General features: G+C 47.3%; 1 protein-coding gene across 1 annotated transcript in view; it reads right to left on the reverse strand.

Moving 5' to 3' along the window:
- Positions 1-3,039: 3,039 nt before the first annotated feature.
- Positions 3,040-14,251, reverse strand: part of ATP10A (ATPase phospholipid transporting 10A (putative)) — a 188,279-nt gene continuing 177,067 nt past the window's right edge. The window contains 7 exon segments of the mRNA XM_068556634.1: positions 3,040-3,821; positions 3,824-4,338; positions 4,483-4,670; positions 5,107-5,211; positions 5,290-5,370; positions 7,194-7,394; positions 11,816-11,941. Coding sequence (XP_068412735.1) covers positions 3,745-3,821; positions 3,824-4,338; positions 4,483-4,670; positions 5,107-5,211; positions 5,290-5,370; positions 7,194-7,394; positions 11,816-11,941 — 1,293 coding nt within the window. The 3' untranslated portion in view covers positions 3,040-3,744.

Consider the following 14,251-nt stretch of genomic DNA (forward strand, 5'->3'; position numbering starts at 1 on the left):
TTTTTACTCCCTGACAGGCAGGGTCGATCCCCCTACTCAGCCTTGAAGCAGTTACAGAGATGGACCGTTGCCCCTCTACTTCCCAAAAGAATATGGGAGTAAAATCTCTGACCGGGGAATGAAAGAGGAGGAAAGGGGGCAGGGCACAACATTTAAAAGAATGGCATAGCCATCAAGGACATTAACTGGTTAGAACCAACTAGGTCCAAGATGGCAGAAGATTTGACTTCCACTAGACCTTGAGCCTCATTATATGCTCATCATAATACATCAACTAAATGACACACCCACCAGTGCCATGAGTTTCCAGGCTGACCATAAAAGGTCAAAAAGTGGACGGTGGCCCAATTCCTGGAAATCCCTGCCCCTTCCCCAAAATAGTTGGAATAATCCTCCCACTCATTAGCCTATGAAATTACCCAGCCCATAAAAACTAACCACCCCATATTTCGGGGTCTCTCACCTTCTGAGATGGCCCACACTCCATCTGAGTGTGTTTCTCTCTAAATAAATCCACTTCTTACCTATCACTTTGTCTCTCACTGAATTCTTTCTGCCATGAGACATAAAAAACCTGAGCTTCACTAAGTCCTGTGACCAGATGTGTGATTTCAATTAAAAGACAGTGGGTTCAAGTCCTAACCTGGGTTTTGGCTGGGTTTGAGTCCGGCCCAGGGGTTCAAGTCCCATCTGAGGTGCACGGTTTCAATATGTGTAAGTAATGATAATTTGGTCTCTAATTCCAATATTCATTCTTTTTAAAAGTTCATGTCTTATTGCATTACCCAGAAGTTCCAAAAAATATTAAATAATACTGGGTTATAACAAGCAACTTTCCTTTATCTCTGATTCTAACAGGAATGCCTTTAGTGTTTCAGCATAAACATTAGTTCTCGGGGTCACCACACATTTCCTGAGTGCATTCTAAGAGCTAGGTTCTATGCTAGTGCCAAGGGTGTTAAGGTGAAGAGGACACAAGATCTGACCTCCAAGAACTTAAAATTGGTTTTGTATAATGTCAAATACTTAGTCCATCCATTTTATCACCAAGAGCAGAGGCAGCCTTATTTTGGATTTGTAATTAGGATTGAGTGACATGACATGTACTTCCCAGGGTTATTTTGAGATAATCATGGAGTTCATCTCTGTAGTATGTTCATTTGAGATCAAACTTAGCTGCTTGTGATAATATTATTGTAGGCGTCTATAAATATTCTTCATCCTTTGGGCAGCTAACTGCCAATGCCCTTTATGATGCTTTTTTCTCTGAAATGGCCTTGGTAGGCATATTCACAAAGCCACTTCCTGGATCATTCCATTTCCCAAGAGGAAGTATCTATGGAAGAAAGATGTCTTTGGAAAGAAGGTAGATTGTGAGTGCAGGAAAATCTGGAAGCTGGGGCATTTTGAATTCTCAGATACTCAGGTAAATAGGTGTCTAGATCTTCTTATACTTTGTACTAACAACCATTACCTTAATTCAGGAAATGGTAGAGTTGTGTATCTTCCCAGGGAAATTCTTTTCATATGTGTTGCTCCAAGAAAAGATGAGGTAATCTCAGGCATGGGGGAGGGGGTGGGCTAGGACCGCACCACTTTCAGTCCTGGGCATTGCTGGCTGCTGAAGCCCCTCCACTCCTTCTTCTCTCTTGCCCCACTAACAGGACCCAGATATTCCTGAGTATCCACTCATGCAGCCCAGGTACTTGGAGGGAAGCTGACCTCTCTCTCAGCTCCAGCCTGGAGCCCGTCAGGACATCCTCTCAATTTGCCAGTAACTGGTTTAAGGCTGTCCTGCAACTGCATGAGGTCAAGGAAACCAAGACTCTGCTCAGGATGTGGAGAGTGGCACCCTCTCTCTCTTCTGGAGCATGATGTGAGCACATGTCCTGGGATGGTACCAGCCATGTCATTACCAAGAACAGAGCCAGCCTTGGGATCAAGCTGATCCCAGAAAGCTGAGTACAGGGAGAAAGGGGAAAGCCCAGGTCTGAGTTGCATGTTCAATTGCCCTGGAGCCCACCTTCTCTCTGGCCTTGCAGACATGAGGCCTGCCTTCCCTTTCCATCTGACCAGATGAGGTGCATCTTCTGTCACATGCAATGAGCCACACATGCTGGGTAACCAGCCATTATTGCTGGCATGCTGTGCTCAGAAACTGCTTAGTCCTGAGATCCTCCGACCTCTGCACATCCCTGCTCCGGGGACAGGCAGCCACAGGAGTCCTAAGCAGGAGCACACCCTGCTCACTTCACATCCCCAGGCTGAGCAAGCAGGCAACTCACAATGGCTGGCAAAGTCAAAGAGAGGGTTCTGAAGAGTAAATGCTATACAACTGCCTTGGATTCTTATAATATTTTCCTTCTCTTTTTCTCTGTTTAGAGACAGAAGTAATGACTCATAAGACAAAAACCTAAAGAGCCCAGCCTCTTGGTGCACGGAGCTGGTGTAGCCCATGTCACAGTGTCCCAATGTGCAGCTTGCATGTCACCCAGCTGTTTCCTCCACAGGGTCTAAAAGGACTTGCCATGAGGAAGTGCCCTGGAGTACTCAGAATATGTTCTGTCAGTGTAACCGAGCAGGACCCTACGGGGTCTTCCCAGGACAGACCCCTCCCCCATATTCTCTGCTGTAGCTCCTCTCTGAAGTACCTAGTGATAGTATCTGATGCATATTTCCTGAGTTTTTCAGATGCTGGTACCACCATCAGAAGGAAGAAATTAATGCTTGATGATCGTGAGCCCTAAGGACTGATCACCATCAGAGAATTGTGCACAGCTGATCACAGACCCTGGAACGTCTCTCTCTCACCTGGCCTTTAAAAATGCTTTGTCGAAACCCTTTGGGGAGTTTGGGGTAGTTTTGAACACGGGCTACCCGTTCTCCTTGCTTAGCCCTGCAATGAACTTTTCTCTGATCCAAACTCTGATGTTTTGGTTTGTTTGGCCTCACTGTGCGTCAAGCACATGAACTTGCATTCGGTAACATTAGGTCACGTATTAATAATACCACACAACAGTGGCAATCCGACACGCTCTCTTTGCAAAGTGAAGGTTGTTTATTGCTTGTTATGATTTTAACAGGCGAGACCCTACATAGGAACTATAATACCTACAGGTGGTCTTTACCAAATGCCTGCATAGAGTAGAATGTTGGAATGAATTTTGTGTGTGTGTGTGTATGTGTGTTTTCCCAGAGTTCTCACTTTCCCTTTCCTGGTGAAGCAGAGCCCACCCTCCCAGTGGTGGGATTGAGAGACAGACAGTGGGGATCTCTGCTGGGGCCGTGTGCGTGCCTGTCACCTCCCCTCACATCATCCACACCTGCCCAGGGTTCACTGTGCTCACACGCGTTTCCACTAGGGGAAAGCAAACATCACACATGTTGAAGAAAACCAATCAGACTGCATTTTCTTATAAAATGAGATGAAAAAATAAATCTAAACCCACCTCTCAAGTGTCTCTCTTCCTTAAACTTTTATATATGATAAAGCTCTTATTTTTCTTTTCAATATACTCTAGTTAGAAATTTTAAAAAATAAACTTTTTTTTTGGTACCTTTCATTTCCTGTGTTAGCCTTGGAAATATATAAAATACATCTCACTAGAACTCTTCTGTGCAAATAATAAACATAAATAATATTAACATCTATGTTATAAAAAAAGCATTTCGAGGTTTTCACCGCTGCCACCACCAGCTGTAGTCCCTGGAAGGAGGTCCTAGAAGTAGTCCGTGGTCTGCCCACTAAAGCCTTGCAGGTCCTGGTCTGGCTGCGGGGGGCTGGGTAGGAACTCGCTGTCCCGCTTGTCCATCTGTAAACCACTTTGGGAGAACTGTAGGATGCTTCCCAGCCCGCTGACCAGAGAGAGGGAGGAAATCCAGTTGAGTGAGCTGAGGCTGGGCAGGCTGAAGATGGACGACAGGGCAGCTGCCCTGCTGGCACTTGTGGGTTTCATCTTGGAGTCCCCTGGACAGCCTTCCGGGATCACCTCCCCTGGTGAGGAGGACCCCGTGGTCTGGCTGCCCAGGCCTTCCAGCAGGGTGTCCTCCCTCAGAGACACACCCATGTCCACCACGGTGGGCACCCCGCTGGCCTCTGGGGAGCAGGCCGGCTGTTGTGAGTGCCAAAACACCTGCGAGCTACAGTCCTGGGAGAAGGACCTCAAGGCACTGATGCTCCTCTGTTCTGACGGTTCTGTCCTCGGTTCTCCTGGGAGGTGTCCCTGAGCAAAGGTCTCTTTGGGAGCCCTGAGTTTCCTGGGGGACCTTCTGACCAACTGGCGTCCCAGCTGCAGTTGGGTGGGGAAAAGGCTCCCCTGCAGGGCTTTGAAAAACAATCTGGAAAGAACATATAGAACACAGTCAGCTATTGCTGCAGTGGGGCCTTTGAGCTTCTGAGACTCAAACAGTACAGGAACACAACAAAGGAGTATACTGTCAGAGCCCACGTGGGACCCAAAGGCCACTGTCCCTGATACCCACCTGGGCAGCAGCGCGGCGACGGGTGCTATGAGACAAATGAAGTAAAACACAGGGTCGCCCATTAACGTCTGCATGGTCCAATAGGGGTTGGATGGAGGGTAGCACATTGCACAGGAAGCATTATAAATCAAAGCCACAGTGAAAAATAAAAGGATACTGAAGCCACAAGCCATCCAGTTGAGCCAGGTCTGAGGGGGAAAAAGAAAGACAGGGCTTTTATCTCAACAAAAATGCAGTGGTCCTCTGCAAGCGGAGGATGTAAGAGGGCGTAGTGGGAACAGGGTGGTCGGTGGGGCGTGGAGCCTTGAGAACTGGTGGACCGGCCTGAACACAAGTGGGGAGATGGAAGTCAGGTGCCAAGGGAAGGAGGGGGAAGGAGAGCTGGGGTGGAGGGGCTTGGGCAGGCAGGTGCCCAGCGCTGCCCGGGACAAGTGCTGCTCCCACACCCTGGGCTTGCGTGGGCATGGCCGGCCTGTGCATCTGCTTTTGTTCTCATCACAGTGAGGCCAGCTTTGCAGTCCCCCCCAGCCCCCAACTCAAAACTCTGCTCAATCTCACAGAATGTGCACGGAAGTGAGCAGATCGCAGACCAGCCCCCTTCTGGATCAGGCCCACAGCTCTCACCCAGGTCTTGGTTTCTATACCCAGGTGCAGGAGGAAGGTGAACAGCGCGATGGTGGTGATGGGGGTCCCCCAGGTGAACATGTCTGTGTCTGAGTCGTGGTAGGCCTGAAAGACAGCGAGGTCCTGTGTCTGTGTGTCGCCAGATAAAGGTGGTGGGAAAAGCTGGGCCAGGTGCCAACTTACCAAATAGGGAATGAAAAAACACACGAGGCTCTGGAAGGCAGCATCAGCCATGTTCAACCAGAACGTACGAGGCCGATATTCCTGAGACACAAAAACAAGCACGGAGATTACAGGAAAGGCCTCATCTCTTCAAATGGTTTTCCGTCACCTATGGGGGCCATGAAGGCACAAGTCAAGCACCCCAGGGACACCTGCTAATTCAGGACCTTGGAGAGGGAGATCCTGGAGTGTGAAGGGCTGGTGAAAAAACACTACAGAAAGGCCTGCAGGGGCACATGAGGCTGAGTAAGTCACTGCGAGCATTTGTGCCCAAAAGGCCTGCTACAGCATTCTCAGTCAACAGCAGAAAGATGAAAACGCTTTCTAAATCCCATAAGGAATTTCCCTAGATAGGGACTAGTGCATGAAACTCCAGCATCTGCCCCGACCTGAGCCGTCTACTTTGTCAGGGCTTTGCTTCCCTCCGTTGGTGGACCCGCTAGAATATTTCTTAAAAGTGGGTTATTTTAAAATTAGATCATGGGTGTTTCCTAATGTTAAAATCAAAAAGCTGCCTACCATGGGCAAAAAATGACTTTGAAATGGACTAATCAAGTCTTCCTTATCTGGATGCTCCAATCTGTATTTGGCCCTGCAGAATTCTGAACTGCTGGTGCCAGCGGGGACAAGCAGAGGCTCTCCTCATCTACCTGACCCTCAGCAACACCTACCTACCCCAGGCTGCCTGTGGGGAAGTCAACTCTTCAGTAAATCAGTTCCGAATGAGAGACCATTGTGGGAGATGCGAGGATCCGTTCCCTGGGCACTCGTATAATAATTCCAACCAGCCCAAGAGCAGCACTCACAGGGCTTTCTTTAATGGCCAGCTAGGAACAGCTGGTAATTAGCACGTCAATCTATGTGATGCATTGATGTAAACATGTATTTTACATCATCTGTTTGTGTTCACTTGTTCTTCCCAGGGTTTCCCTATGGGTTTATTTTCCCATTAATCCCCATTCAAAGGAAATCACATTTCTTTGGGGGTGTTTTAGAAAAATCTCTGTTCTGCCTGCAGTCATCCCACGTGACCTTGACTTAGATTCCAAAGGGGATTACCTTGGGGTCCTGGAGACTCCTGGTGTAAAGACAGTTTTCACCTCAGTATACTTTTTAAAAAAATCTTCCTTTTTTTTTTTTTTTTCCCAAAAAGCTTTAGGTAAATTGATATACAAAACCCACACACTTTTAATGTACACATTTCTATGGGTTTGGGCACATACATACACCCCTGATACCATCACCACAACCAATCAACTCTCTACTTAAATAAATGCATTGCAGTCAAGAGACAGAATTCATTGTTTTCCGCCCACTGGTCAGATTCTAGAATTTTAATTGTTTGTTCCGCAGTGTCCATTTTTTTTCTTGGAAGATTTTATTTTTTAAATTTTATTGGAGTACAGTTGATGTATGATGTTGTGTTAGTTTCAGGTGTACAGCAAAGTGATTTATTTATACGTATATATATTCTTTTTCAGATTCTTTACCCATATAGGTTATTACAGAATATTGAGTAGAGTTCCCTGTGCTATACAGTAGGTCCTTGTTGGTTCTCTATTTTATGTATGGTAGTGTGTGTATGTTAATCCCAAGCTCCTAATTTATCCCTCCCCGCCAATGTTTCCCCTTTGGTAACTATAAGTTTGTCTTCGAAATCTGAGAGTCTGTTTCTGTTTTGTAAATAAGTGCATTTATATCATTTTTTAAAATTGGATTCCACGTGAGTGATATCATATGATATTTGTTCTTCTCTGTCTGCCCAGGGTGTCCATTTAAAGGCAGGTGTGGGGACCTGAACTTTCCAGGAGCTGGATGTGGAGCGTGGAGGGCCAGGAGATGGGGTGGGGGGAAGGGGGCTTCACCTCCATGTTCTGGCCGGTCTTGTAGAGCTGCGGCTTGGTCAGCAGCACGTCAGCCGGCACGTCCTTGTCCAGCACCCCAGTCACAAGCTGGGGAAGCGATGAGAAGAGCAGATTAAAGAAGATCAGATACCACTGGTCAATCATGGCGGACGCAGAGAAGCCACAGTAAAACTGGAACCAAAACAGGAGGCCCACGAACATCTGTGATCAAGGGAAGAGTGGGAAAAAGCAATTCTCAGCTGCCCTGCAGAATCTCGTCCAAGGGAGCTGAGGGCTTTGCAGCGTCTGACTGTAAAGACTAAATTTATAGGCAGAAATTGTCTCCAAAGACAGCCCTCACTTTGGTGCCCTCTGTCTCTCCCTCCCCCTCCTCCTCCCTCCTCTATCCCTCGAGCATCAAAGACCAGCATTGGGAGCTGGGAATTCCCACCAACAACCCTTGGAGGGATGGAGTCTTGGGCCCAAATGCCACAGATCGTAAGAGAAAACAAAACAAAGGTCTGGCAGGGTCTAGGGTGGCTCCCATCTCAAGAGGGCTGGCTGGATACATCACCCATCATGAGGCTTCTTTCCTTGTGCCCCTCTCTGTGACACTAAACCAAAGCTACCTGGGCTAAACCCTGGATCCTGCCTCCCTCTTTTAACGAGGAACAGTGTGCAATTATTGACTCCCATGGAGGGGAGGACACACACAAGCATGGCGGTAAAGTTGATGGTGACACCAACATCGCTGCCTTTACTGAGCCCTGGCATCTGCCGGGCACTGTTGGTGGGTGAGCTACAGGCATTATCGCTGGTCCCTACAGCTACACTGAACAGGAAAATGAGGTCCAGAGAGGTGGAGCTACAGGCATTATCGCTGGTCCCTACAGCTATACTGAACAGGAAAATGAGGTCCAGAGAGGTGGAAGAGCCTCCTCCCATGCGCAGTAGGAGGAGCTGGGTGGACCTCTTCCCACTATTACTTGATCACTGAACATCCGTGGCCTGATGTTATATGGGGCGCATGGCAGGTTAGCAATTGCAAAGCATTCCTACACTTATTAGCTGTGCAACCTGGCACAGACCATTTAGCCCCTCTCTGCCTCAGTGACCTTGTCCATGAAATAGGCACACCCATGGTACTTGGCTGAGGGGTTGTGGTGAAGATTAATGACTAATGCACCTTCAAGTACTCACAAGAGCTTCCTGCACACTGAGATGCTCATCAGTGGTTTGTGGTCGTTACTGTCAGCAGGACGGCTATTTCCTTTGTTTGAGGCTCAAGCAGGGCCAGTGTGCTCACCCCATTTAGAGGAAAGTAAACTGAGGTCCAAGATGTCAAACGACTGGACTATGGTCATTGTATGAGTAACAAACCCAACTTGTTCAACCACTCGTGACCTGGAGGAGCCATGGGGGAAGAACATTCTCTGCTGTGCACCGCATACAACGGCCTGGGTGTGGGTTCTGGAGCTGCCACTGTGCACATTTCTGACCTTGACACCGTCACTTAACCTCTCTGAGCTCGGGTTTCTTGACCTGAAAATGGCTTGTTCCAAAGATCAGAAAAAATGATAGTCTACACTGATATCACCTCTAATGACACAGATCCTCCAGGACTTGTTTCAATCTATGACTTAATGCAACTTTTCCCCTCCACCCTGAAAACTGACAAACTTGGCTTTTTCATCGACTTTCTTCCCTTTTTCACACCCACGCCTGCTTTTCTTTCTCCCACCTCCTCAGGCACAGCCTAATGAGTCATCAGTGAGCAAGTGGAGTCAGACAAAGAGGAAGAAAAGTACTTAGATACCTGAGACTTTTTTTTTTTACTGCAGTACCCAAAAGCCTTCTCCCCAAACCACTGTTGCTATGGAAACTTTTCTTCTTTGCTCTTTACTGGAAGGAAGACCAACTTATTCCTAAAACTAATGAATTTCTCACTTTGGGAGGCAGAGTGATTATCCTCGAATTTCTCAAGTAGATTAAGTACTTGTTAACAGAGGCTTTGCATCTTATACAGAATAAAAACAGGCACCCCTTCTCCTTCCTTGTCCCCTCCGTGAGGACAGATTCACCGTGGCAGGCAGGAGCCAGTGACCATTGCAGGCAGCCACTCTGGGCCTCATCTGCAACTGAAATATTGAATGCCATCCCCTCAATCTGAGAAATTTTCATTAGGAATTACAGAGAGCAGAGTTCAATTCCCGGGTTCCATTTTATTTTGTTTTCAGATAAAGAAAACAAAATCCACAGAAGGCAAATAACTCGCTCCAGATTGCACAGCTAATGAATGAAAGAAACAGGGCTAGGATTCCACCCTGCCCAGCCCCACTCACATTTACTCAAAGCACCCTCCTACCCCTTTGGGAGCTGGGACCCTCCAGGTTTGCAACTGTGTGCTTGGTGGGGAGTGGGGGTGCTAGGGAAGCAATGCCAGGCAGTCAGAAAAAAGGGGAGTGATCTGACAAGGACAGGGACAGCATGGCACATCTTTGTGTGGACTGAGTCCCAGGCAGAACCCAATCTCAATTTATTTCCAGGACCTAACTTATAAAATTAGACATGCCATGATTGGTCCTGAATATCTGTATTAATTCGCTAGAAGACATTTCAAAAAAATGGGTGAGAGTGAGGAGGTGGGAGATGGGAAAAGAAAGGTGGGTCTAAGCCTCTGGAACGAACTATAAGAACATGCATAAGAGCTGTCCTGATGGTAGTTCAGAGTGAACATGGAGATTTAAAATGGAATTAGAAATAAACAAATAAACCTTTTAATTTATTTGATTTTGTTTCAGAAGACTACAGGATGATCTTGACTTTGGAGCTGTGGATTTCAGCAGGGTAGGTTTATGGGACTACTCTGCAGAGCCAGTTACCCCAAGAGTCAGTTACCCCAAGAGTTTACTTTGTCTCCTTGTTTGTACATTCAACCACAAGCTATCAGAGGCAAGACGGACAAGTAGCAATCCAGCAACTTCTCAGCAGAACGTCTATACCTCACTTACAAGTAGGGTAGGGTCCTGAAATGGCCATGTGGTCCATCCTGGAGGACTATGGCTGCCATACAGCTGTCTGCCAAGGACATAGTAGTGAAAGAACTAAGAATTAAATGTTAGGGTCAACAGGGAAAGGACCGGGGCCCTGGATCAGAGTCCCTGGAGAGACAGAACTGTCCTGAGCCAGCCAGGTCCGGGAATGCCCTAACTGAAGGGTCAACTACAGACTGAGCTGGCCGGAGAGGGCGCCTGCTGGCATCCCCTTCCCACTGGCCCAGGGTGGGCGCATTTTTTTTCCAATTGTTTCTACTTTATTAAATCTGGACCCCAAAGCTTCAATGCCATAATTGCTATATCAAAGCCCATCTGTATCTGAATAAACAATTTTCTATGAAATCAGTTTAGGTCACAATCAAATTTTTATCATTCCACATACTTCATTGACTGGTTCTGAACAATCTTTTCTTTTTTTAAATAATTAATTAATTAATTTTTGGGCTGCATTGGGTCTTTGTTGCTGCGTGCGGGCTTTCTCTAGTTGCAGCAAGCAGGGGCTACTCTTCGTTGCAGAGCATGGGATTTCTCATTGCGGTGGCTTCTCTTGTTGCAGAGCATGGGCTCCAGGCGCGTGGGCTTCAGTAGTTGTGGCTCGTGGGCTCCAGTAGTTGTGGCACGGGGGCTCAGTAGTTGTGGCTCGCAGGCTCTAGAGCACAGGCTCAGTAGTTGTGGCGCACGGGCTTAGTTGCTCCGCAGCATGTGGGATCTTCCCGGACCAGGGCTCGAACCCATGTCCTTTGCATTGGCAGGTGGATTCTTAACCACTGCACCACCAGGGAAGTCCCTGGACAGTCCATCTTAATCCTGGATTTACAAGTGAAATTATTTTATTTGCATATCTATTGAGATGGTGCAGTGGACTAGGTGTTGTAGTAGAGTGTAGTAAGTTGTAGTAGAGTGTCAATCTCTAGTGCGCAAGTACCCTGAATAGAAAACTATGGTAAAATGTGACGATGCCTATGGTTGACAAATACAGAAGCAACAATGCAGCCATAGGAGTATGTATACTCATGTCGGCCAGGGCAACGAGGAAAGGCTTCTTGAAGACTGCTCAGTATCAGGATCACAGCCTGGCTGAGTCCTCTCATGCTAACCCAGGACTGCCAAATCACACTCCTGCTCATCTTCTGATCCCCTGCCTGCTCTGGAGAGAGCACCAATCAGAGCACTCCTGTCTGTGGGCACCTCGGCAGACCACTCCTTAGAGACCAAGGGACAGAGTGGTCAAGGGCTTGGAAGCTGGAGTCAGATGGATGGGGGCTGAATGCAGCCTCAGCCACTCACTGGCTGATGACCTCATGCAAACCCCTGGACCTCGTGGTCACTCTACTTCTTATTATAAAGCTCCAAGTGGATGTTCTCCTTGGATCTACCTGTTTTCATCCTCAGAGGTGCAGGTGAGTTAAGACTTCTGAGCCTGCAGGGTACAACACCAGGCCAGGCCTGGGGAAAATCCACAAAGGTCAAGGAGGGTGGGACCAATGGGAGGCTGTGGGGTAGCCCTCCGGCCACGTTCAGGTGATGGTCCTGTGAATCTCAGGCCTTTCACATCAAAAATCCTCGACACCGGCACCAAATACGTACTGTGTTTTTGTAGAAGAAGTACAGCACCATGTTGGCAAGTCGGGAATAGCACCAATGTCCATGAACGATTAAGAGCCTCTCAAGGTATCGGAATTTGGGCACCGCGAAGTCGCTGGCCATCACTGCCTTGAAAGGGAGAGAGTTCCCGTTACTGGTGCCGCTTCACTGCGCCTAAGGTCTGTCTCATCTCCCCCCAAATACAAGGCACAACATGGGTGGAGAAATCCAGTCTGAGCTGGCTGTACCACCATCTCCCTGACGAACGCCTGCATTTAAGAAAAATCCAATCTCAACAACACTCTAGTTTAGGGATATCGCCCTAGAGGACTCATTTAAGATTTCAAATATATGTAACTGATGGATTTTTAAAGTTTTTGCTTTTTCTTTTCCATACATTTCTGCTTATCTTTGAGGGTTATTCCACACAAAAATGTTAAGTCTGCTTTTCAAATTTTATGGACTTCCTTAAATAACACCTGGAAAAGAGTAGATGATGATGTTGTCCCATCTGTGCAACAGAATAACATCGTTATGCATGACAGAAAAGAATGAAGCCTTAGAATGTCTGCTTTCTGAACCCAAACACAAGGATCTGAAAGCAAATAGTGTCTTTACCCCTCTTCCTGTCAACATGTAGGAGTCAAGGGTTTTGTGCATCTTTTCTTCCTTCCTTCATTTATTCCATGATTCATCCTCTCAAAAATCATGTATTAAGACCCTCCAGTTGCCAGGCATAGACTTGGAGATAGACACCATCACACAGGGTCCCTGTCCTCAATGGAGTCAGTTTAAAAACTCAAAGGGTTGTTGTTAAACAGAGTTAAGGAGAGGCCTAGGGGGTCTTTGAGAAGCAGCCCCGACCCTTGAGAACTGCAGATAGACCCCTCCTTCCAGGCCCTACCTGCTTCTCCAGCCTTTGGCCACAACTTTCCACCTCCACACCCCAAACACACTGCTTGTTCCTCCGTCAAGGGAGCCTCCCCAACGCCCCCAGCTGGGTTAGAGCCTCCCATCACATCCTCAACAGGGAAACTAGTGTTTCTCTTTCACAGCACTCACTAAAATTATGACTACTGGTGTAAGTTTAAAATACTTCTCTGTCTTCCCTCTCTGGTCTTTCTGAACATCCCGTGAGAGCCAGGACAGTAGATGTTGTGATCACCCTGCAGCCCTAGTTCCCAGTCAGTGCTTGGCCCATGGGGTACTCAACAAACATGGTTGACCAGAAGACTCTACAAAGACTGAGCATCTCAGAGCTACAGAATCTCCTTGGTCCCCTCTGCCTCCCTGCCCTGGACACCCTTCCCACCTTGGCTGAGCTGGGGAGCTGCAATCACCCTCACTCTTCCTCAGGGATTCAGCTTGGACTCCTCGGGTCCCTGCAGCCACAGTGCCCCACACAGTGCATCTCCCAGAGAGCTCCGCACAATGTCCCTTTGCTTATCAGACTGACTAACATGCAAACAGGGCCACATTCCCCTGGGTAACCTGAGCCCTTAGAGCAGTAAGAAAAGGTGTCCAGTCTTACTGCCATCTTACATAATGTGCCCTCAAAAAAGAAGTATAGCTTTAAACAATACAGAAGCATCCAGTTACAACCCACGCAGAAGTCACGTCCACTCAAAGCCAAGTCTCAATAGGAGCCCTACAGCTTGGCTGATCCCCACACCTCTTTCATGGCTCGTAGACCCCTCCAGCTCCTGCCCCGAGGCCATGCAGTGGGGGCAGCTCACGCCCCTCCTCACCCACATGCTCAACCTTAGAGACTCTGAGACAAAGTGGATTCACTGGGTGCATTTCTCTGCATACATGGTTTACAAGCACTGCCCTGGGTAGCTTTTCACTCTAGGAAATGAATGCAAAGGAGGCAATGCTGAAAAAATCAGAAGGAATTAACTATTTTGTTCATTCATTCAACAGATGTTTTTTGAGCTTCCCCCATGTACATGGCACCATGAAGAGGCAAGGATGAGTCCAAGCTGGGCTCTATTTTCAATTTCATGGAGGAACAAAAATGTACAATAAGGTAACACAAGTCAGAGGAGGGGCAGGAGGAGAGTAAGAAGGTGCTGAGGATGGGCCCGAGATGGAGCGACCGTGCTTCTGGCTCAGGACTTTCCATCTTACTGGGATTTCAGTGTCAAGTGAGAAAATCAACAAGCCTGCACAAGCATGGCACGTGAGTGCTCAATAGCTAATTACTGACTGAATGCATCAATGAGATCGACCAATGACCAAACAGTGACCAACATCCTGATTTTTAAAAGAAGACAACTGGATAGATTGTTCCTGAAAGTCTCCACCAAGTTAAAAAATACTGTGACTCAAAGTTAATCAAATGTCGGCAACTGTTATAATGTTACATCCAAAAGAAGTACATTTTTTTTTCTTCTGGATTTTTTTTTTTTTTTGATGTGGACCATTTTTTTTTAAGTC

Source organism: Eschrichtius robustus, chromosome 1 (genome assembly GCF_028021215.1).
Source record: "Eschrichtius robustus isolate mEscRob2 chromosome 1, mEscRob2.pri, whole genome shotgun sequence".
NCBI classification, from domain to species: Eukaryota; Metazoa; Chordata; class Mammalia; order Artiodactyla; family Eschrichtiidae; genus Eschrichtius; species Eschrichtius robustus.